At 42.0% G+C, this 23,299-nt stretch overlaps 1 protein-coding gene across 4 annotated transcripts in view; it reads right to left on the bottom strand.

The window, feature by feature from the left end:
• Window positions 1-254: 254 nt before the first annotated feature.
• Exph5 (exophilin 5) overlaps window positions 255-23,299 on the bottom strand; it is a 75,285-nt gene continuing 52,240 nt past the window's right edge. For 3 of the 4 annotated variants that reach the window (XM_076925204.1, XM_076925206.1, XM_076925205.1), the window contains 2 exons: window positions 13,964-14,099; window positions 255-9,107 (listed from right to left, as the gene is read on the bottom strand). In XM_076925204.1, the coding sequence (XP_076781319.1) occupies window positions 3,844-9,107; window positions 13,964-14,099 (5,400 nt within the window). In that variant the 3' untranslated portion in view covers window positions 255-3,843. Of the gene's footprint in view, window positions 9,108-13,283; window positions 13,559-13,963; window positions 14,100-23,299 lie in introns of those variants that run through there. The other variant, XM_076925207.1, reaches the window with a different exon arrangement.

Here is a 23,299-nt window from a genome sequence, read left to right as displayed (position 1 = left end):
ACAACTATCTGTACCTCCAGTTCAAGATCTGATGCCCTCCTCTGGCCTCTGTGGACACCAGGTATGCACGTGGTGCACAAACAGGCAAACTCATACACATAAAAAGATTTAAAAACTAATCTAAGGATAGTAAATAAAAGCAACTCTAACAGTATTTTGGAGTTGAGGTTGTGGCTTAGTGGTGGAGCTGCCTAGTGTGTGGGTTCCATCTTCAGAAGCACAAAGCTAGAAACACCAACAAAGGATGCAGTGCATCTGTTTAAGTTCTTTATTTTCACAAAAGTGTTATTTTAAAATTTCATCCTATATTTCATATTCCACACTTTGGGAACAGATCTGAGGAAAAACATAAAAGGGTTATTTGACAGTTTTGACAAAGTGCTTATTATGGCTTATTGTTTCAGAATTATCAGTCACAAAGAGCCTTTAAGTAGTAATACAAACTTGCAAAGTAAAATATTTACATATTTATACTGTACATCTAGATAGATTATTCTACAGCTCTATTATGCAGTAAACTCCAAGCAATGAGGCCCGTGTGAACATGCCAGCATTCAGTATGGGAATCTGTTTTTACAGAGATGTGAGTTTCCATTTGAATCTCATGTTTTCCACAACCTCAGTAGGCTTCTTTTAGCACCCTTGTGACTCATCTTTATTTCCTATACAAAACAGTTTTCTCTTTTGAGCTTATCCTTAACCAAATTCATGGTAATAGCAATTAGAGTTTTGTTAAGATCCATGTATTAATGATATAAGAGTAAACTATTCAGAAGTGTCTACAGAGTAAAATAAACTTCTTAAACTCCATTTTGAACAAAGTTAACACAATTTATATAGTTGTGTTATCCTAATATTTAAGCAAGCTCATAATTTCCTAGGCACTTATTAGTATTGATTAGTGTTTTATTCCATTTACAAGAAAGTTTAATAATGATTATATATTTTAGAAAAAAAAACAATATAAAATGACTGTCATTGAAGTTACCACAGCTATGCCCAAAATGTGCATCAAAAAACCCAGCAGTTTATATATTACATAAAACACAAAGAAATTCTTGAAATTCTCTATACTTCTTCAACGAAGTGCTTCATAAAACTATAAAACTGTAGAGATGCTATTCTATTTTTGTGAAATTACTGTTTTCCCAATCCCTCAGCCTGACAAACAGGTAGTCCTTACACATAGTGCAGACAAGCAATGGCTGAGGGGCAGCCTTCGATATGGATAGAAGGTTCCAGCACAGAGAGCCTGAGCCCCAAAGCATTTGTCCTTTCTTACTCTGACTTCCCTTTCTCAGAGCCTCACCTTGTTGAAAAGCAAGATAACTTCCTGTCACCTTTTCTAGACTCCTATAGACACAAAATATTTATTGAAATAGTATCTCATGGTGATCACATAAAATAACAACAAAGACCTTAATGTTAAAATCTCTGAATATATTAAACTTATACACAAAAGTCATACTATATGAGAGTTTTACTTAAATAATCAAATAGCAAAAGAGGAAAGGCATATGTACAAGCACAGCATTAAACTAGAAATTGATTTTTTCTTGTTTCTATTCAATTTTTGATCCATCCAGAAGAGCTGGTTTAAAATTCTATTAGGCATCTTTTTGAGCTTTAGCCAGAGCTCAAAGTTTGAGTGGACAGGTTTAAGGAAAGGTTTTCCTGTTAGTGACCTTACCTTCACTAAGTTTCAAGTTTTATGGAACCAATGTAAACTAGCCCAGATCAGACAACAATTATGAGGGCAAGAATAATGTATTGATCCTCCTTGTATTTGTGTCCGTGCCAGACATGTATATGCTTTGCCAATACCTGCCCTCGGCTTCAGCTTCTCTGGATGAACAGTGGGAAATAAAAGTATGTCAGAAACACCTATAGAACAAGAAGAAATCCAGTCCTGTATTGAGACCCCGAATTCCATGTTGCCTGCAGGTCTAGACCACCCTCATTCATAGACTTTCGCCTTGAATTACGAGGCAAGAAAGCCCCAGATACTCTATGCAGCAACTAAAGAAGTAGGAAGCCAGATTAGCAATGGGTATCGCAAGTGATTTTACAGTACATTCGGAGCTCAGAGTTAAATGTGCATGAGGGTTTGACAAAAACGGTTCAGCAGAGGAGCCAAGTGGTTCCCAGACATCACATATGACTTCGAATTTTAAGGACTCATCTAAGGTTCCCACTGAATGCCTCACCAAAAGCATCTTAGTCCAAAGAGTCTTAAACTGTGGGTCTTCACAGAATTGAGTGTAGGGTTGAAAAAAAAAAAGCAACAATAAAAGGTCTCTGAATGTGTACCAAACAAAAATTAACCCAAAATTAAACACATAAAGAATTCTGGCAGTGCTTACCCATGGTGCATGGTATGACCTCACTGTAGCCTTGACTCAAACACACAGCAGGCCTCTGGTACTGTGAGGAGGGAGAGGAAGAAAGAACACAGGAAGAGAGGTAGAGGAAGGGAAGGGGCGAGATCTGATATTCTGTTCTGAACTGCACTGTTTTTATTGTACATGCAAAGATTTCTTCTCATATATAAATGCAATTACAGACAACCAAGACTTTAGAAAGCCCACTCTATTCCCCAGCATGTGGATAACATTAGTGTTAGTATGTCCTTAGATGTACTATATAACCATCTCATTGGTGTGTTTGTTTTTACCTTAAACAAATGGTAAATTTGTGTAAGCTAGAAAACTGTTCCAAAATAAAATTGAGTTATCAGTGAATGTTTGATTTGTATATCTATTTTATGTATGTATATACCTGATGTCATGTAAAAATTCCTCAAATTATAGAACCTGGGCTATACATAAAGAAATTATGTGAGAAAAGTTTACAAACGCCAAGATTGGGCTATAAATAAGGAAATGGGCACTGCATAGGTCTGGAGAGATGGGAAAAATAAGTCACAGAAAGAGCAGCAATCATGCTGGCCCAATAAATCTGCTCATCTCCGTCCATAAGCTATGTCTCTGTAGCCAAGCCATGCTGCTCAGTCATTTGGGTTTTACCCAAGCATTAAGCATGAAAATTTAGCCTTCAAAAATTCAGCCAATCAGCACAACTGTCTCAGAGAAAATCCCCAAAGGTACTATGGAACTAACCCTTCATTTATAGCCTAACATGTTCTCTAAATGTGTGTCAAGAATCCACTACTGATGTGAAAGGATGCCCACAGAACAGGGCATAACAAGGATGCTCATTTATTGTGTGGCTGGAGAAGGCTCAGTGGTTAAGAGCACTAGCAGCTCCTGCAGAGGACCCAGGTTTGATTCCCAGAACCCATGTGACCTCTAACAACCATTTGTTCCTCCCATTCCAGGGACTCCAGTGCCCTCTTCTGGCCTCTGTAGACACTGCATAAACATATGCACACACCATGCTGGCATTTTACCCCACTATTGCTTTCCCTACGTTATATTTAGTAGCTGGAATTCAGGCTGTGGACAGAGGCAATTCAGTTTTGCAGCTGTGCTGGGTAATTAATGAGTCACAAGGTCGAACATGTCCCTAAACTATTAGAGGTAAGAGAAATTACGACAGAGAAAATAGTGCTAACATTGGAAAGTGGCTTAGAGACAAGGAGGGCCAAGTTCAAACATACCAAGAAAAACATAGCAGGGAAAACAAACACACAAAACCCTTCAAGAACAGTGGGCATTGCTCTTAGAATTCAGAAGGGAAAAAGAATGGAATAGAAAAGGATTGACCGCTTCCCAAACCAGCTCTCTTTTTTCTGTCTATAATTATTGGAATAATTTCCATGGTAAGCTTTGGGTAAAAAGCAAAACACGACAGTGTTATATTATGCAGTTTCTCACAAAAGTCTCATAGTTCTGACTCTTTATCATTTTCATCCAGGTAGTACTCGTCATCTGTGGTTGTGTCTGTGTCCCAGTCTGAGTCCAGTGGGTCCACTGGGTCGTCCTTGTAGATATTAAGTGGCTCACTTGGAAATAAGCCGTCTTCTGGCGCCTGACCCGCAGGAGACTTTACCAGCTCTGACTGCGGCAGGTTGGAAGCATTAAGTACATCATCCTTGAGGAAGCCAGGGTTCTTCAGGAAACTTGGCTTCCATAATCTTCCCTGTGTGAGTGACCGTTTGACATTCTCCAAGAAAGCCAACTGCTGCTCTTTCCCAAAAATTCCATAGTCAATAGGCCTGGAAATGGATGAGGTGGACTTGGGACCTCGTGTCCCATTGTTATGTGAAGTCCAACTTTCACTTTCGTAAGAGGCAGGAAGCTCAGAAAAAGATTTGAATCTTCGATTGTACCCACTGTTGGGGAAGGAGTCATCTTCAAGGGTCAGTTGACTCAGAGCATTGTCAATGGAAGTGTTTTCGGAGAAGTGGCGCCCCCTGGCTTTGGGAGGGTGGCTTGTACACAACAGGTCGCTGTGCATATTGAAGTTTCTTAAACTCTTTGACCGATAGAGGTGTGGCTCAGGTTCTGACTCTGGAGATGGGACACTCCTGTGCCGCAGCTGACAGTGGGAGTTTATTGTAGATTTCTGTATAGGCTCTACGAGGAAAGAAGGGCTTAACCTCTGCTGATAGCCAGCGCTTTTTTCTAAGGAGCTGGTTGGTGTAAGCTGAGCTGGGGCTCCCAACTCTTCTGAAATCTGAGCTTTAGAACCCTTGCTCTTTGGTGGTGTTTCTAAGATGCTGTGTGACCCATTCAGATGTGCTTGCAAAATGTTAGCAGAATTTTGGTTGCAGGACTGACCAGGAAGCTCAGGGCTAGATACTGTGGTCTCCTGGAGAAGGGTCTCACATTTGTCCATATTCATGGGGCTGCTTTCATCTGAGGACTCTGTGGATTTTACAATAGGTTCAGGGGATGGAGGGTTGTCCTCTGGTCTATAAAGAGAGAGCCTCCTAAAGCCAGATTTGCCTTCACTTTGGGAGAAGATAGTAGCTACATGTTTTCTGGGACTTAAATCCTTAACTGGGATTTTTTTGCTTGCTTTAGATATGGCTGCCAATCTATGTTTACCTGAGTATCTGTCTTTTGTTTCTAGGTCATCCGTGTTGATTTTATTTTTATTATTTCCTCTAGGAAGTAAAGTTTGATCCCATGTCAACATTTGTCCTTCATCTTCAACCTTCCTCATCTCTGTTGTATTTATTTCCTGACTTCCTGCCTGCCTGGGTTCTGACTGCAGACCTGCTCCCCCTGTCTGAGCCTCTTCAGCAAGCTGCAGCTTACGAAATGCAGGCATCAGAGTAAAGGCTTGGCTTTCTGAGTCAGAGAGCATTTTATCAGTCAGATTTTGGCAGTATGACCCAGTTGTCCCACTGGTTTCCCTAGGCTGTGACCTACTAGAATGGTCACCTACAACCGCAGCCATGTGATCTCTCCAAGGATACTGTCCATTTCCTGTAGAGATAGTGGCCATGCCACCTGCACACGGTCCAGAATCTCTTCTGGTTTGGGAATTTTCAACATTATCTTCTGAGTGGGATGGGAGACCAGAGGGACCACTGCTTCCTCCTTTAGAGGGCTGTTGATGGCTCTTAGTGTTTTCTTCCCCAGCACCTTTTTCCTGATGCAGTGATGGGCTCTGTAGGATTTGCCTTAGCAGTTCTTTCTCTCTCTTTTCCTGGCTTAGCGAATCAGCTGTTTTAGATACATTACTTGGGGAAATCTCTTCCATCTTAGGTTCTTCTCTGTGAAGAGAAACATCTGACCCCACAGAAGCCATTTCCTCTGGTGTAGATTTGGAAGTCTCTCTGTCTGGCAACTGGGAGACAGCCTTACTTTCAGGGCTGTGGGAGAGACAGTGTGGAGCAGAGTCAACCTGCATCTTTAGGTCTTGCGGTGAAGGTATTCCTGACTGCATTCGTGCAGCACAACTCAGCTCATCGGCTTCTAAAGCATTAGGAGATGCTTTAGCCTCTCCCTGAAAAGCATCTCTAAGTGAATCGGTACCTTGTGCGTACTGCTGAAGGAGGCTGCAGAATTTTTTGCTGGGTTTCCTTGGTAGAGTATAATATATTGAAACCACCTCAAGACACTTCACATTCTCTTCATCGCCAGAAACAGAAAACATGCTAGTCGTCTTAAACTTATGTAATGCTGTCCCACTTTCTTTTCCTGATCCAGTTGCACACAAAGGTTCGGGGGTTTTGTTTGAAAGGGTAAATGAGTTCATTCTGGGGGCCAGAGGCTCACTACTCTTTCCAGTGTGTTCTTGAGCAAGTTCCTTTTCAGAAAATCTAAATGATGATTCACCTTCCAGAGAGTTAAAGAGTCTCCCCGAAAGCCTGGGTATTACAGGAGAAGCATCCATGTCCAGGACTGGTGACTTTTCTCTTTCACCACTTTCAGCCAAGGTACATGGCTCCCCTGAAGGACAGGATACTGCCCTCTTAATGAGGAAAGGGAGTGGTCCTTTCCTAACTGAGGCTGATCTAATGGCTTTCATATCTGTCATCCTCTTGGTGGCTTTGGGTATCCCCATGATTGAATTTGCAGCATCACCCATTGATTCGGGAGAACTGGGCTTGTCAGATGTGCTCTTTCTAGTGGGAACTTCCACTTTATTTTTTATTTGGAATGGAGGTGGCCCATTCCTAACTGAAGCAGCCATTACCTTACTTTCCTGCTGTCTGCTGTGTATGAGAAAGCTGGCTGGTTTTCTTGGCAAGGTGCAATAGACTGTGCTGAGCTCAGGAGCTTTGATGCTGCTTGGGTCCTCAGCACAGCTACTGCCTTCTCTTGTGGGTGACACTCTACTCTCTGTTTTGGTTAGCTTCTCAATACAGGATACACGGCGCCTTACTCTTCCCTTCCCCCTCCCATTCTTGAAGGGAGAGTATGGGTGGCAGTGAACAGCATCATGCAGAAGTGCAGGACCATCATGACTCTCTTGGTTGTCTGCAGAATTTACAGCCAGCTGATTATTTTGGTTCTTGGTAGCCTTGTCTTTTTCTTCTCGTTGTTCTTGACCTGGCTCTTGGTCTGAAAGGCTCCTGGAGAACACTGTAGTGGAAGGTACCAGAAGAGCACCAAGGAAAGAATCTTGGGGTGCATCTGATGACACACATAAAGGATCTCGTGAGAGATTGTGCCCAGCGACCAGCTTGCTGGCATTGGTAGAATGAGTGGAAGGACTTTGCTGTCGCTCAAGATCTAAAGTAGCAGGCTCCCTGGAAAGCTGTGATTTTTGGTTAGCAGTGGGTTCAAAGCACCAATGGCTATTTTTAATGGTGCTTGAACTGTCTTCATTAGTTCCTGTTTTCTGGTGACAACCTTGATTTGGGCTGGGAAGAGATGTTGATGTTCCACTTTCTTGGATGAAAGGCAGGGAAGCTCCTGAGTCAAGTCTCCTGTCTCCAGAAAGACATTTATTTTTGTTCAGTTCATTGCTTTGATCTCTTTGTGTTGTATGAATTTGGGAAGTACCTTTCCTGGAAAAGACCCTAGATGATCCTTTGGGATGTTCTGTGGCAGATGCATTAAAACCATACCTGCCATTTTGGGTTGAATCCTGGGAGTGGGCATTTTGAAAATCAGGTAAATCATTAGAGACCACTGTCTGTGAAACAGATTGAGGTAACCCAGCTGGCCTGTTTTTCTGGCCCACCTTGTTTAGCTGTTCATCCTCATAAATAGACGCATCCATATCTGTCTCACTGTTCATTTTTGTGACTGGGATGTTGGGCTGGGTTTCAGTAAGAGACAGAGATTCTGTAGAATGGCTACAAGCCACAGGAACTTCTGTACAGTTTCTTATTGGAAGAGAGTCTGGCTTATTAGGGACTATTTTCTGTAAAGAAGCTGTGGAATTCTGGAAGCTGTAACTCTGAGTCTCCCTTCTGTCATCGAGACTCAGTGGGAAGGGAGATCTGAATGAAGAGACTGGAGTCTGAGCCTTGCCGAACAAATAAGGGCCCTCTTCTACAGCTTCTTCTATAGGGAAGTGGCCCTGCTGGGAGTCCAGCCCAGAAGACTGGATGTGACAGCTTGAGTCAGTTATAGAAAACCCATCTGCTGTGACAAAATGGGGTGGAAACTGGTTCTCATTAACATGTGAGGTGTCCATGTTCTCCAGTGGGGATGTTTGAAAATCAGATCGCCAGCAATGTGAATCTTCTTGACCTCTGAAAACGTATGTTCCACAGCCAGGAGAACGTGGCCTCCAGTGCTGAGAAGGGACACCATGGCTGCAAACAGATGCCGCCCTGTTTGCTTCAACAGGAATCATTTCAAAGTCCTTGTCAGAAGGGAATGGCTTCCTGCTCTGGGGAAAGTCAGACCAGGAAGAATGTTCTTCCTGTCGGCTCCAAAAAGAATTCTGTCCAAATCTCTGTTCTCTGCTCTGTCTGAAGGTACTACTAAAGAAAGACCTTGCAAATGGGTTATTCTGACGGTAGAATGGCATATTCTCTGAGTTCTCCAATGTGTCAGGACTTATTGCATTATCCACAGGGATATTTAAAGGGTAGCTTTGGTAAGTGTTCTGTGAATGGCACACCTCATACCTCCTACTTTCCTGAAAACACCTAGAGGGCACACATTGCTCATCAGGGTCAATGTCCATTGGTGCTGGTACCCCCAGTGATTCTTCCCAATTCTGCCTATGTCTAGAAGCATCTGACCTATTCCATATGATGGATGATAAAGGAGTCCTTTTGGGGCTTTGCTGGTGTCTCACTGGTGTAAAACTACTCTTGTTTTGAGCATCGGCTGGAAAGTGTAAACTCCTGGCAGTAAAACGCCCTGCAGCAGGTGAGGCTGATCTTTCCCGGCTGTCGAAGCACAGAGATGCACTACCAAATGCATTCTTTTGCATGAAGTCTTCCTTTAAGATTCTGGGCTCCCTGGTCCTATACATATCATAAATTGTCTTTGTCCTAGGAGAAAAGGTTTTAAAGCCTTCTCTAGGAGTTCCAGGTCTCAAGATGTCATAGATAGACATGTTGGAAGTTTCACGATGGTAGTTTTGATGCCTTCCTATGCTCTGACCATGCCTGTTCCTGTGAGACAGCTTGAACTGTGTTCTCGATCCGTAGTCGAATGGCACTGTGGTATTCATCAAGCCTGCAGATTGTTCCTGAGCCAGCTTATTGTCCAAATCATCTAAAACTAAAGGAGAAGGGGAATTAATTTTTGTATATGATTTTGTAGTTTTATAACAATTAGAGTCATTAAAGTCCCCCTTCTGAGACTCATATTTTGTTATTATAAATATAACATAAATTTTTTCCCCATTTTGTTTTTTTAAGACAGGGTTTCTCTGTGTAGCCCTGGCTGTCCTGAGACTCACTCTATAGACCAGGCTGGCCTCAGATCTGCCTGCCTCTGTCACTCAACTGCTAGGATTAAAGGAGTGTGTCACAACCACCACCTGGCTAATATAACATGAAACTTGATAGTGTTTAAATAATCATATGACTTTTACAAGACTGTAATGCAGTTCTCTGTTTTTTCATCATATCTTTAAGGATATAAAGCTATATTTTTGGGGTGAGGAGATAAGTCAGTCAGTAAAAATGTTTGCTGTACAAGCATGAAGACCTGGATTTAGTCCCCAGAAAGAAGCCAGAATAGTGTCATGAATTTGCAGTCCTGGCAGTGGGGCAGGGAGACCAGAGACAGGTGGGGCCTTGGAGCTTGCTGGCCAGCCACCCTAACCTAAATGGAAACTCCTGATTCCAGGAAGACCTGGTCTCAAACAACAAGATAGGGATCAGAGTGTCAGCTCAGTCATTCAGACTGATCACTACATAAACAGAAACACTTGCATTTAGATCCTGAGTACCCAAGTAAAAAGCCAGGTGTGGTGACCTGGACCTGTAATCCTAATCACTGGGGCGGCAGAGATAAGGGATTCCTGGAACTCAGTAGACAACCTGTCTAGTCAAATTGGTGAGCTCCAGGTTCAGTGAGGTACTTGGTTACAAAAAAATAAGGGGTAAGTTAGGATGATGGCTCAGCAAATCCCTAGAATCCATATAAAAAAGCTGGGTGTGACAGCATTCATCTATAACCCCAGGACTCCTACAGCAAGAAGGGAAGTGGAGAATAGGCAAAAGCTCTTGTGAACCAGCCACCATGGAAGATACTGTACAATGATAGCAACCCTGCTTTTAAAAGGTGGAAGGTAATAAAGGACTCCTGAGAGTTGACCTTTGACCCCTTGAGCACACTCACTTCTATACTCACGCATATACATAGAAATACAGCAAATAATTGTCTGAAAGGTAGAGAGCTCATTGAACCAAGTGCTTACCCAGTGTGGCTGTTTGAATGAAAATGGCCCTCAAAGTCCCCCAGGGAGTGGCACTATTAGGAGGTGTGGCTTTGTTGGAGTAGGTCTGGCCTTGTTGGAGGAAGTGTGTCACTACCTGAGCTTTGAGGTTTCAGATGCTCAAGCCAGACACACTGGCTCACTCTCTCTCCCTGCTGCTGCTGATCTGAATGTAGACCTCTCAGCTACCTCTCTAGCTACCATGCTGCCAGGCTTCCCATAAGCCAGACCCAATGAAATGTTTTCTTATGTACAAACTCTTATGTGCATTTCACAGATGCAAACATGCACACACACCACTCATACATGCATACATACAAACATACATACATACATACATACATACATACAAACATACCTACAAACATACATACATACATACATACATACATGAATAAAAAAGGTAGAAAGCCAGTTAGGAAGACACTCAATATTGATCTCTGGCCACAACACACATAATAACTCACATGCTCACCCGTACATATATGAACACATACACACAAAACAAGGTGGAAGGTGGAAAGTTCCTGAGGAACCACATATAAAGTTGACTTCTGGCCTCCACATGCAAATGAACACACACAAACACGCCTTCACACACACTCCTGTGTGCATACATACACACAAAGTTATATTTTTTCTAATAAATTTTAACCAGGTTCTCTCTGTGTAAGTCTGTTTAATCTTTGTGCTTCATGGGCTAATAACAGAAGAGAATAATGTAGATTGCAATATACGCTTGCCAATGAATTACTAGGCAAGCTGAGGATTATTAGTTCATGTCTCTCTTTCATATAACAAAGTTACTGTAATAGTTCAACCTTTATTCACATCATGAGACTGTAATATAAATAAGCCTGTGCATGGTGTGTGATTTCTTAGCTGTTCTGTTCAGAAAATAGCATTACAGACAAGAGTTCAGTACCATTTAATGTATAAACACTTAGTTGAATAGACTTGGATGATATGTGGAATTTAAAGTTTTATACAATATTATTAGATGATATGTTAACTGTAGATTTATTTTCTAGAAAACTATTGTAATATAGTAATTCCCATATGTCAGGCACAGAACATCAATTAATAAATACTTATATAAACTTTACAGGGATGGCATTTTTACTATTTTTGTTTTATAAGTGAGGACACTGAAGAAATCAAGAGAAGACCCAGGTCACTTAGTGTAGGGATTTGGACCCAGACACTGTCTCCTGAGTCCTACTACACAAAGGCTTGAGCCATGCCAAGGAGATAGAGCTTTATTAGGAGGCAAAGCTGCTGTTGTAAACCAATGTTGACATTTATCTTATGGTCCCAGAGAGGGTGCTATCCAAGCCAGGGCACAGTGATCTCCTTATAATATGAAGGCTGGAGGCCAAGCCCAGACCCAGGGTACCAAAAGTTCCTTAGTCTGCAACTTTAGACAAACCACTGTACATCATCCAAGTTGCTGTGGCTGTGAGAGCAAAACAAGAGCAATACACCTGTCAAGCTGATGGGAGACAGACTAAAATGGGAACAATGTATCTTGCAAGCTGTTGGGAAGACCAAAATGAGAACAATGTACCTTACAGGTTAAGGGTTCTGTTTGTAGTTAAGATAGTTAAGAATAAATCCGCCGCTGTCCTATGTTAAATTCTTTCAAGTTAAGGTATCTATTTGTAACTGAGAAGAAGTTCTTGTCTGTCCTGTGCAGGTTAAGGTTTCTGTTTGTAGTTAAAATATGTTTCTGTTTGTCCTGTGTTAAGTCCATGCAAGTTAAGGTTTCTATTTGTAATTAAGGAGAAGTTCCTGTTTCTTAGATCTGATGTAAACTGCTTCCAACCCCATTCATACAATGTATATGCTTACCCATGATCCTTTTCTTTTATTGTATCTTTCTAACAATGTATAACAGATCTCTCTCACCTCCGATGAGAGGGACTTCAAGAGACCAGCAGAGGCGGCTCTTTCAAATCCCAACTTAAGGTAAAACAGCTGGCTGGCCAGTCCCAAGTATACCTCAAAATACAGCTTGATTTAATTGGACAATCATGGATTTGGTCTTTTTGAAATTTTCAGGCTTAACATTGGCATTATTTCACGTTGTATTTAATAATAGTAAACATTTCCCTCTATTAAGCTATTATAACTGCACTCTCTTTAAGGTGTTTAGATTTTTCTAAGACTTTGCCTTATAACAGACATATTATCGTATATATTTTATGATGAATACAAATCAATTATGCATTTATTGGTGAAATACTCCCTGATAAAAAATCAGATCAGACACAGAAGTATGTATTTTTCAAAGTGCTGCAGGTCAGTGTCTAACAGAAATCTTTCTTCCTGTGCTAAGGACTCACTTTAGTTATATTACTTGCTATTTAGTGTTTTTTTTTTTTAAACTAATAAATCATGGAAAGCAAGGCATGCTAGCATCTGAGTGCATACGGCTGTCATGTATGGATGTACAAGCCATGTGCCCATCACATCTGGGCAGGCACTAGAGGATCTTTTCCCTTCTGTTTGGGACTCCTCTGTAAGTGCTCCTTACAGAGCCGACAGTGCCAGCAGAGCTCATCTTGATCACTAAGACACTAAGATTGTATGAGGAAAGGATCGTCAATGAAAAGCCATTGATTCCTAGTCACTGAAACTATCCACAATAAAATTATCAAACTCTGCCAGCTTATAAGAGAGGAAAAAAGACAAAAAGAAAACTTTACAGAATTAATGAAATCTGCCTTTAAAACAAATGATAAAGAAAAAAAAGAAAAAAAAAAAACCTCTCCTCTTTGAGCTGTTTAGCCCCCTCCAAACATTAAAGCCTATGTCAACTACAAAACAAAATATACTTCGAATAGAAAACACAAAAGAGATCATGGACACATGGACTCCTACCCAGGAAGAGCTGCTACTCTTATCCCATAACAACGTTCACCTACTCAAAGATATTCAGAATGTTACCTTAATGTGGCTGCTTTTCCTACTACTCAAGAGGCCGTAGAGATTAGTGCTCTGTTTCCTACCTTATTTTCAGAGACTGGTGCCAGGATCATTCCTCTTCAAACAAAGCTTCATTTGGATTAGATTTTCCCCTGGTCCCTGCCCATTTTGCCCCAGGGTGTTCCTAGACAGAGCAGAGCCTACAGGCTCTCCTGAATGACTACCACTGGTTCCATTTCACCCAGACCGATTGATTATGTTTCCTCACTGGAAAGCTGCTGAATGACCATGGACTTAACTTTCCTAATGGCCAGGCCGATTGTGATCCAGAGTACCACATGTAAGTTGAACTATGATATTAGTAGTAAGATTTATGTGTATTGTGTACTTCTGGAATCTAAACCAGTTCAGTGACTTGTTTATAATGACTACAGGATTTTATCACAGTGCATTTATGCCCTAATCAGGAACAGACTTTTAAGAGCAAGCTTTATAGATGTGTTTCTTTTTGACCCAAGGTAAAATATTAAACATTATTACCAGCCCATACGTTTGTCATTCTTTGATCTCATATCATTAGCTTAGATTTATATTTAACCATAAGATTCAAGATCTGGGTTCATAACATAGAATAGAATCCTCTTCAGATGAAGGAAGCAAGTCCAGGCCTTGATGTGTTTAGCGCATGTAGTACAAACTACAGTTAGTATTTGCCCCTCTTTAGTTCCCGGGGTTCTCAGCGAGAGCTGGTGCATAAGCTTACCTTGGAAAAGCTCCCTCTCCAGCAGGGAAGCGTCCCAGGGTGGAGGCATACCGCTCTCCTCCCTCATGATGGCTGGCTTAGGAACAAACACACTGGCAACTGGTTGATTCCCAACAGGTGAATTGTATATTTTTGCCTGTCAATTTTAAAATGAAAAAAAAAAAAAAAGATTATTTTACATCTTCTCTAGCTAAAGTACTCACGTGTTCTCCCAAAATGTCAATGGTTCTAGACTAAGAATTACTGATCAATTTTCCTAACATTTGTTTCTCAGTTTAGTGTTTCTTTATTTTTTTCTGTTTACAATAGATCATGAATACCTACACATAGCCTCATATGCATGTTCCCTTATCCATATCCTCACATGCACATTTGCCTAGGCACCCGCCTAGGCATGCTCCCCTAAACATACCCCCACTCATGCATTCCCTATGCACACGCATGCACACTCCCCTATATATACCTTCTCACATACATACACTATCCTACACACGCATTCATATGTGCACTCCCTGAACACACGTTCATATGTACAATCCCTCATACATAATTCGATGTTAATTCTTATAACAACAATGTTCAGGAAGACAACGAGACTCTTTCAGAATTAAACAGAACTTATAGTAGGAGAGCGATTCCTGGCAATCAGATAATTAACCTTTCTCAAGTTGGGAGTATTGTTTTCACGTGATAGTGGCTAGGACTTTGGATTTCCTGACTGACTGTGCATTTTCTATTAAGAGTATCTTAGCAGCCATCCAGGTGGACCTTGAGTTCTGTGAGCTCAGAGGGCTTCAAAAAGGACAGCATTCCTATCTAGAGGCCATTCTGATTGACAGAACAGAGAAGAAACACAAGGAGAGTGGTCAAATACATGTGACATGAAAACAGAAGGGAAGAAAGGACCAGAGGGTAGAGACAAGGAGAGGTCAGGAAAAACAGAGTATGGACATGCCATGCCAGAACTCAGCACACTTATGAGGATTTTGAAAACAAATTATATTTTTAGAGGAAGAAGAGTGGAGAACCCTCTCTCTCTCTCTCTCTCTCTCTCTCTCTCTCTCTCTCTCTCTCTCACGCACACACACACACACACACACACACACACACACACACACACCCATGAGCAGATTTACTAATTCTGAAACAAAGCATTGGCAGGTTAAGATCTTGCATATCTTTTTAAACTACTGCTATTTTTAAAGATTTAGGAGATGGATATAAAGCTAAAGAATACAAATTCTGTTAAAAAAAAACAAAAAACAAAACCTAGCAAGTGTTCCTGTTGATATCAAACTCAATCACTGCCCTACTTTCAAGCTTGAGTAGGCCTATAACCCTGGGGGGGGGGGGGGGACAACCCCGCCCACCTTCACTTTAGGAGCCACACCTCCTCCTGCATTTCCTTTGTCAAACTGGCCCTCAGGCCTCAGCTCATCCTGCCAGGGTTTGAGTCCTGAGCAAGGCTGGCAGCTGTGGTCCTTTTTCCCTTTATTTGCAGGTCACTCTGCTATCCAGTCAGTCCGTGCCTTCTGAGTACCTGGCTCCCCAGTGTCTCCTTTCTACCTCACCTCACATCACATCGCATCTCATCTATGAGGTTGGAGGCCAGAGGTCAAACCTTGCCAAGCTCCTCCCCCCCCCCCCCCATTAAGAGTCCAGGTCCCTGTACACCCCACACCTGCATAAGTAAATAAATACTCACAAAAGGGGCCTATCAATGAAGAAACAACATTTCTATGATAATTTATTCATTATTGAATATAATCTGTCACACAAATATAAAAATCTAAGGTAAACAAATAAAACTTTGATTATAGATACCCATTAGAGACATGAAAACTGAAAGTTAATCACTTGAAAAAAAATGTTTAAAGTTAGTTCTTTTATCCCTAGACTACGAAGAGGCTTTTCTTTCATACACTTCCAGGCCTCTTCTGTTTTTCTAGTTTTGTTTCATTGTTTTGAGACAGGATCTTACTTTGTAGCCCAGGCTGACTTGGAGCTCACTAGGTAGCCCACCAGGCTGGCTTCCACATTACAGCAAATTTTCCTGCCTCAGTCTCTCGAATAATTAGAGGTGTATACTACAACACTGGCTCAATTCTCCATTTTATTAACAACCTGTTATAGATGTTATAAAATCCATCATTCCAAAATCTGTAATTTTGGTAGTTAGTACAGAAAGAACTTAATAGATAAAAGTTACCAAGCATGATTCATTCATTCATTCATTCATTCTGTCTGTCTGTCTCTCTCTCTCTCTCTCTCTCTCTCTCTCTCTTTCTCTCTTTCTCTCTGTTTTTTTGAGATTGGATTTCTCTGTGTAGCCCTGGCTACCCTGGAACTCCCTCTGTAAACCAGGCTGGCCTGAAAATCACAGAGATCTACCTGCCTCTGCCTCCTGAGTGCTGGGATTAAGTTAAAGGCATGTGCCCCCACTGGGCTGCACTTAACACCCAAACAAACTTCAGACTTCCTCCTTGCATACCAGAGTACATGCCCATGGCCTCCTGGATCACAATTTTGCATAGAAAACATTTATAATGAAATGGAAAACTCATGATTGGGGGCTCAAGTGAGAGATGAGTATCTGTATGCTGGAAAGTCCCTCTATCTAGGGACCCAGGCTCTCTTCTTTAAGACCAACCCTATACACCCAACTTATCCAGGATGCTTCTGATATAGTGAGATATGAACTGAATGGCTAACAATAACAAACAAACAAACAAAACCAAACAAACATGAGGTTGGTACCAGGTGTGAAGGAGACCGAGCATCAACGCTGCTCTACAGACCCTTTTGTTTAGGCAGTATGGGAGATGTTATCAGGAGTTGTTTTCTTACCAGAAGCAGGTAAATGCAGATTATTATGTTAAAGACTTTGAGTATTTTATCAATCCCATGAAGTTGGTATTAATATCATCCCCACCTTCAGGAAACTGAAGTTTAAGAGGCCATGTGGAAAAGGATTCATTCCCAGGATGTTGGAACTTAGCACTCGTTTTGAATCTCACTGTTCCTAGCAAATAGTTGTTCTATCAGAATGGCGTTTCCAGGTAATAGGGATTTTTTTTTTCCAGCTAAACACAGGCCTCACAGCACCATGGGGAGAGCCTCAGTACTTAGGGACCCAGATCAGATATTGATCCTCAGTTGAGGCTCACTTTTCCCCTCCATGCTGTAGAGTCACCATAAAATAAAAATAGAAGTCTATTTCCCATTCCTGGCTTGGAAAATGAGGTTCAAACACCTCTTTGCATTAAAATCATATAAAGGCCCTATCCCAACTTTAGTGTAAGCCTTTCCTTCTCTGTACAGATTCCCTGTGCTCTAAGGTCTGACATATACAATGCCTTAAATATCAGGGACTTCTAGACCTTTGTCCCTGTGTTTTTTATTTTTTATTTTTTATTTTTTTTTTGCCCTTTCTCAATGTTTTCTTTCTGAAATGGTTTGCTGTGTCCTGAATGGCCATGGAAGGAATGTTGTGACATAGTTTCCTGCCCCTGGAGCAGAGCCAGCAGGACATGAGTTCTCCATAAGTATTGATAGTTGCTGTAGGCATGGGGCTTGGTTGTATAATAATGTACATGTTTTTTCATATTCCTCCTTCAAGGAATGCTCTCCCTGTTAAGGTTAATGACTCCATAAAAATTAGAAACAGCACAAGTCTGGGAGGTGAGAATGTGTTCTTCAGCAAATGGTTAAGTGCAGTGACCTTCAAGACAGCTCTTAAGGCTATAGGAAAGAACTCTGAAAACATGAATTCAAGAATGTATAATTTCTCAACTATGTAAAATAAAAGAATGCATTGTGAATTGTATGAGGGGCTTCATGGACCTAAAAGGACAGAGATAGCTGCACTAATGAGACAGCTTATAAGAAAGATACAAAGGCAGGTAGATTCCTGAGTTCAAGGTCAGCCTGGGACAGAGCAAGTTTAAGCCCAGGTATATAGAGGTAATTGTAATCTTAGTATGGGAACCCACCCAGCTAAGCTTATTGTTTGTGCTTACAAAGGGAGGCAGATATCTGAGTTCATTTGCCATATTTTAAAAAAAAAATGTACTGGATGTCTCTTTCTAAGAATCAAGAGGCTAAGATCATAAAATGCTGATTCATGAGATAATCAAAAGAGAACCTGGGATGATGATTTGAATTGATATGTAAATAAAAGACTGGGCTACAGCTGTCAGGAGAACCAGCTCAAACAAAACACAGAGCTGTCAGCTTCTACCCACACTTGACTTCAAGTTGTCCTTTTGCCTCTCCCAAACACCCTTTTCTTAGGAGCTCCTCTCCAAGCTGAGGCTGGTCGTTGGCAATGGTCCTACATTACTACTTTCTCCATAGGAACCTATCCTCCGTGTTAGCATTCTGTCTAAACTCCACCTCCACAGTTACCCAGCAACAGCCAGGTATGCTCCTCCCTACAGTTACCTGGCTAGGCCTGGCCCACTATAAAAGGAGCTGCTTGCTCTCTCCTCTCTCTTACTCTCTTGATCTCTTGACTCTAGCTCCTCTCTGTCCCCTCCCCCTCCCTTCCCCCTCTCTCCATGTGGTCATAGCCAGTCTCTACTTCTCCCTCACTTCTTCCTCTCTTCTTTTTCCCCCCACCTTTGCCCTATCTCTTGAGTAAACTCCCCACCCCCTTGGAACTGTTTGATCTGGAGTTGTAAGCTGTGTTCCCAATCAGAAGTCATTCCCACCAGGAATGACTAGGCCACCAATTTGTTCCAAGAATATAAAAAGAAAAGATATAAGAAGTATAGCATTTAAAAAGTAACTGAAGGCTGGCAAGATGGTTCAGAGGGAAAAAAAAAAAAACCCTCAGAAACCTCAGTTTTATCCCTAGAACCCACATGGTAGAGTAAGAGAGACCTAATTCCTGGAACAAATTTGTGGCCTAGTTAAGGATTTATTACCCCAATTTTGGAGATAAAGCAACCGAATTTCAGATAAATGTCATACTGACATCACATGAGTGACATATTTCAAACCCTGATCTTTCCGGTGCTACTTTTGCTAATACTTACATTTACATGACAATCCATCTGGAAGGTGGAGCCTAGCCTTAAACATGCCCCGCCCTTCTGTGAGGAGTGACACTTTGCACACAGTTATGCACTGACTTAGGACACCTCAAGACAGAAAACCACAGAGGAAAGGTTACAAGCAAAAATTATAACTAATTAATAAAAAAGTTTTCCATTTTTAGGAGGCAGAAGCAGGCGGACTGCTGAGTTTGAGGCCAACATTGTTTACAGAATGAGCTCAGGACAGTGGGAATACACAGATAAACCCTGTCTTGAGGGGAGAAAAAAGAAGAAAAGAAAACAAAAGTTCTCTATTAGGACCCTGAAAAGCCTGCTGAAGGGAGGTCAGCATAGTGGTTATTTATAAACACTACATGATGGCAGCCTGGCTCTTCCCAGGACAGTTTCCATCAGAAGTTCTTAACCTGTGGGTCATGATCCCTTGGGAGTGGGGATCAAACATTAATCATATATATATATATATGATTATATATATATAATTATGTTATGAAGCAGCAAGGAAAATAATTTTGGTTTGGGGTCACCACACCATGAGGGGCTGTATTAAAGGGTCGCAGTATTAGGAAAGCTGAGTACCACTGGTCTGCATGTCTCTGGGCGAATCACTTAACCTTTTTGTACCTTAGTGACTTTGTTGGTAAAATAAAACTAAGGACAATAGAAAGCAGTGCTTCCTGTCCGGGCTGCTGAGAAGATTAGCTGACTTAATAGCTGGGAACCACTGAGAACAGGCTGGGCCTTAGCAAATCCTCCCTGCCTACTGTTGCTGTGCTTTGGGGTTATGGAGAATTTTCTGGAGAACACCTGAGACCTCATGAGCTAGGCAGATGTCCAATAGGATACTGTATGAGACCAGTGTCTTTAGATGCTGGCTTTCAGGAAACGGAGAACATAAAAGCCACTGAATAAACAAGGCCCTTTACACAACTTCAGTGCCCTCTCCTGATACTGTCTGCAGTGTTGACATAACTAAACAAACACAGCTCCTGTCAGAGTGTAACCTTCAAACACTTGAGAACTTCCTAGGGTGGCCAAACCTGCAGGGCGGCTGAGGGAGCGGGAACCCAAGCTGCCAGATACCATCAAATGCCTTGGTAAAGTCAACAAATTAAATTATAAGGTGCTCCCAGATTTGTTCTGTGTCTGATCTCTGGCAGAGATCACATTCAGCAATGTGTTCTGAGCCCTGTGGCTTAAAACCATATATTCATTTCTGCTTTCTGGTTCTAGAAGCACAGGCTATACTAGGCAGAGCTAGGCAGAGAGAAATGAGATGCTATTTACTTGGTAAGTCCCACTTTGGAGGTGTGTCCCTCCAGAGACAGTGCTGACTGTAGTAAGCTAAGCTAGACTGTGTTCAGAGAAAGTAAAAGCAACTAGCTCATATTTCCTCTTCTTCTTCTTCTTCTTCTTCTTCTTCTTCTTCTTCTTCTTCTTCTTCTTCTTCTTCTTCTTCTTCTTCTTCTTCTTCTTCTTCTTCTTCTCTGAGATGAGATTTCATGTAGCTTGGGCTAGCCTTGAACTTGCTAAGTAGCAGAGGCTGCTGTGAACTTCTGACCCTCCCGTGTGATGGAATTACAGGCATGTACCGCCACACAGTGGGTTTGTCTGGTGCATGCACATGCAAGTGTGCTTGTGTGTGTGTGTTTTGAGATATGGTCTCATGTAGCTCAGGCTAGCCTTGTTGAACTCAGGCAAGCACTATATCAACTGAATGACATCTCTGTCCCTGAAGGTGGACTTTAACTTTAGATTCTTCTCTTGTCAGAAAATTGTTCTCAAGTGGAGGGAGGCTACAGGTTCCACTGGGAACCTCTGGCAATCTCTATCACAAATGAATGGAGGAGAGATCCTGATATCCTTTAGGCAGAGGCGAGGGACTGTTACAAATCGTGCAGTACACTGGCCAACACCCTCACAGAGCATGGTTCAGCTGATAATATCCATGGTGGAGTCTGAGGAGTCCCATGCTAGGTTATCTCTAAGTGTCCATCTAGTGCCAGAGCATTCGGTGTTTCTGAAGTGATTCGTTTCTTTAATTGTGCAAATGTTTAAGTAGTGACTGCCATCTCTTGTCAGAAGAGGGTCGTTCAGTCATGCTGCAAACCTCACACAAAGTATTAACATCCTCCTGTATCATTCCTGCCCAGCTGCCAACGAAGTGGTGGGAAACTCATCACCTCGGATTTGGCCAAGAATCCCTGTGGCATCAGCATCAACTCCCAGGATGCCACACACAGCTCTGGCTTTAAGGGGTGGGAACTTCCTTTCTTTTCCTTCTGGTCACTGGCAGGAGCAGGAGCAGCTCTCAGGCTCACTGGCAAGTCCCTTACATGATAAGAGCTGTGAAATAATTCATTAAAAATGGTGATTTTTTTTTTCTTTTTCAAGACAGGGTTTCTCTGTGTAATTGGCTGTCCTGAAACTTGCTTTGTGGATTCACACACAGATCTGCCTGCCTTTTCCTCCATTGTATCACCTCCAGGAGTGTAACACCACTGCTGGTAGGCGTTTCAAAGGAAAGCATCTGCTGGTCCTCAGACGGGAGCATCAAACCTAAGAATGCCGTGTTAACTCCATAATACAGGCACCAGCATTGCTTTTTTATGAACTTTGCATCTCTTTCACACCCCTTGACTCATAAACAAGGAAGAACGCTCCAACATTCCTACAGGAAAACCGGGAGCACAGAGGCATCTTGAAGCCTGGCCTTTCTCCTTAGAAGACGGAAGTTGACGAAGAGCATGCACCACCTCCGTCATGGCTGGGGTAGTGTGGAGTCACTGTCCACAGCAGCTCACTGGGATCTCTTTGCAAAGAGCTCACCAGGGTTGGCCAGCTGGAGGCACAACTGACTTCCAGCTGTGAAGTTTCAGACATTTCAAACATGGCCTTTCTACTTTGACTCTGGGATTTACCAGTGTGACTAAGAGCATGCTTTTGAAATTCTCTAAACCTTACTTTTCTCCTCTTTAAAGTGGGGACAATAATGGCATCTAGCTCTCAGATTTTCCTCTGGGTTATGAGATGACATATCAGTGACACGTGTGGTGATTTATTGATGGAGGACAGATGTCATTGGTGCTGGTGTCAAGTTGGGACAGACACATTTTGTGGTGAGAAATAGATTTAGTATCATTATTTGCATGTGTGTATTCAAGTGTGCAAGTGTCTGTGTGTACATGGATGGCTTAGTTGCTGTCCACTTTTTAATTTTTTTAGATAGATGCTCTCCTCCCTTTAAGATTGGTTCTCTTCCTGCTCTGGAACTTGCCAAGTAGACAAGGCTTGCTGGTGGAAATCTACACATCTCCACCTCCACAGCACTGGGATGACCAGTGCACACACCACACCTGGCTTGTGTGATCGTGGGAGCACACATGCCACAGTGCACATGTGGGGTCAGAGCACAACCCTGAGTGTCATCCTTAGCTCCTACTCTGAACAGAGTCTCTCTTGTTCACCGTTGAGCATTTCAGACTATCGGACCGAGGAGCTTCTGAGTGACCGGTTGACAATTGTCTTATCTCTGCCTCCCATCTCCCAGGAAGGGGTGTGCTGGGATCGCAGCCTTTTGTGCTTTTGTGTTACATTGTCTGGTGTTTACCCGGGTTCTGGGGAATCCAAATTTAGGTTATCAGGCTTGAGTGGCAAATGCTTTATGCTTTACCAATTAAGCCAAAGACAACTCCCTGGCACCCAGTTTTTTGGCAGTTTTTGTTTGTTTGTTTTGTTTTTTGGTTTGGGTTTTTTTTTGTTTGTTTGTTTGTTTTTGTTCTGCAGATAACGCTCATGTCCTTAGGCTTGGAAGACAAAGGTTTTTATTGACAGAGCTAACTTCGTAGCCCCAAATGCTCAGTATAATTATCCAGAAAAAAATACCATTACCAGGGAGAAGAGTCCACTTTTTTATGCAGAGAACCTCTGCTGAGGTACGAGCCTCACAATCCCATTCACACTTTAGTAGGGAGTGGGCATACCAGTCCTCAGGCTACAGAAATTCCAAAATTGCTTCTGCCCTCTTCCTACACTCTCAGTGCCCCCTCAAAAGCCTACCTTTTATTTACACATCATAACCTATATAGAAAGTCATAGGCATACACAAAACACAAGTTATGACCTCAAAAGAGCAAAAGTAGAAAACATTTGATTCTCAACCGTGAAGAATATAGGAACATAATAGTGTACAGTGGAAAATTGGAATTTTAACCTTTGGAACTGGAGAGATGGCTCAGGGGTTAAGAGCACCCAGGCTGATCAACAGCACCCCTCCCCC

Source organism: Arvicanthis niloticus, chromosome 26 (assembly GCF_011762505.2).
Source record: "Arvicanthis niloticus isolate mArvNil1 chromosome 26, mArvNil1.pat.X, whole genome shotgun sequence".
Taxonomy (NCBI): domain Eukaryota; kingdom Metazoa; phylum Chordata; class Mammalia; order Rodentia; family Muridae; genus Arvicanthis; species Arvicanthis niloticus.
Note: the sequence above shows the minus strand (reverse complement) of the source record. Positions and strands in the feature narration are given on the sequence as shown.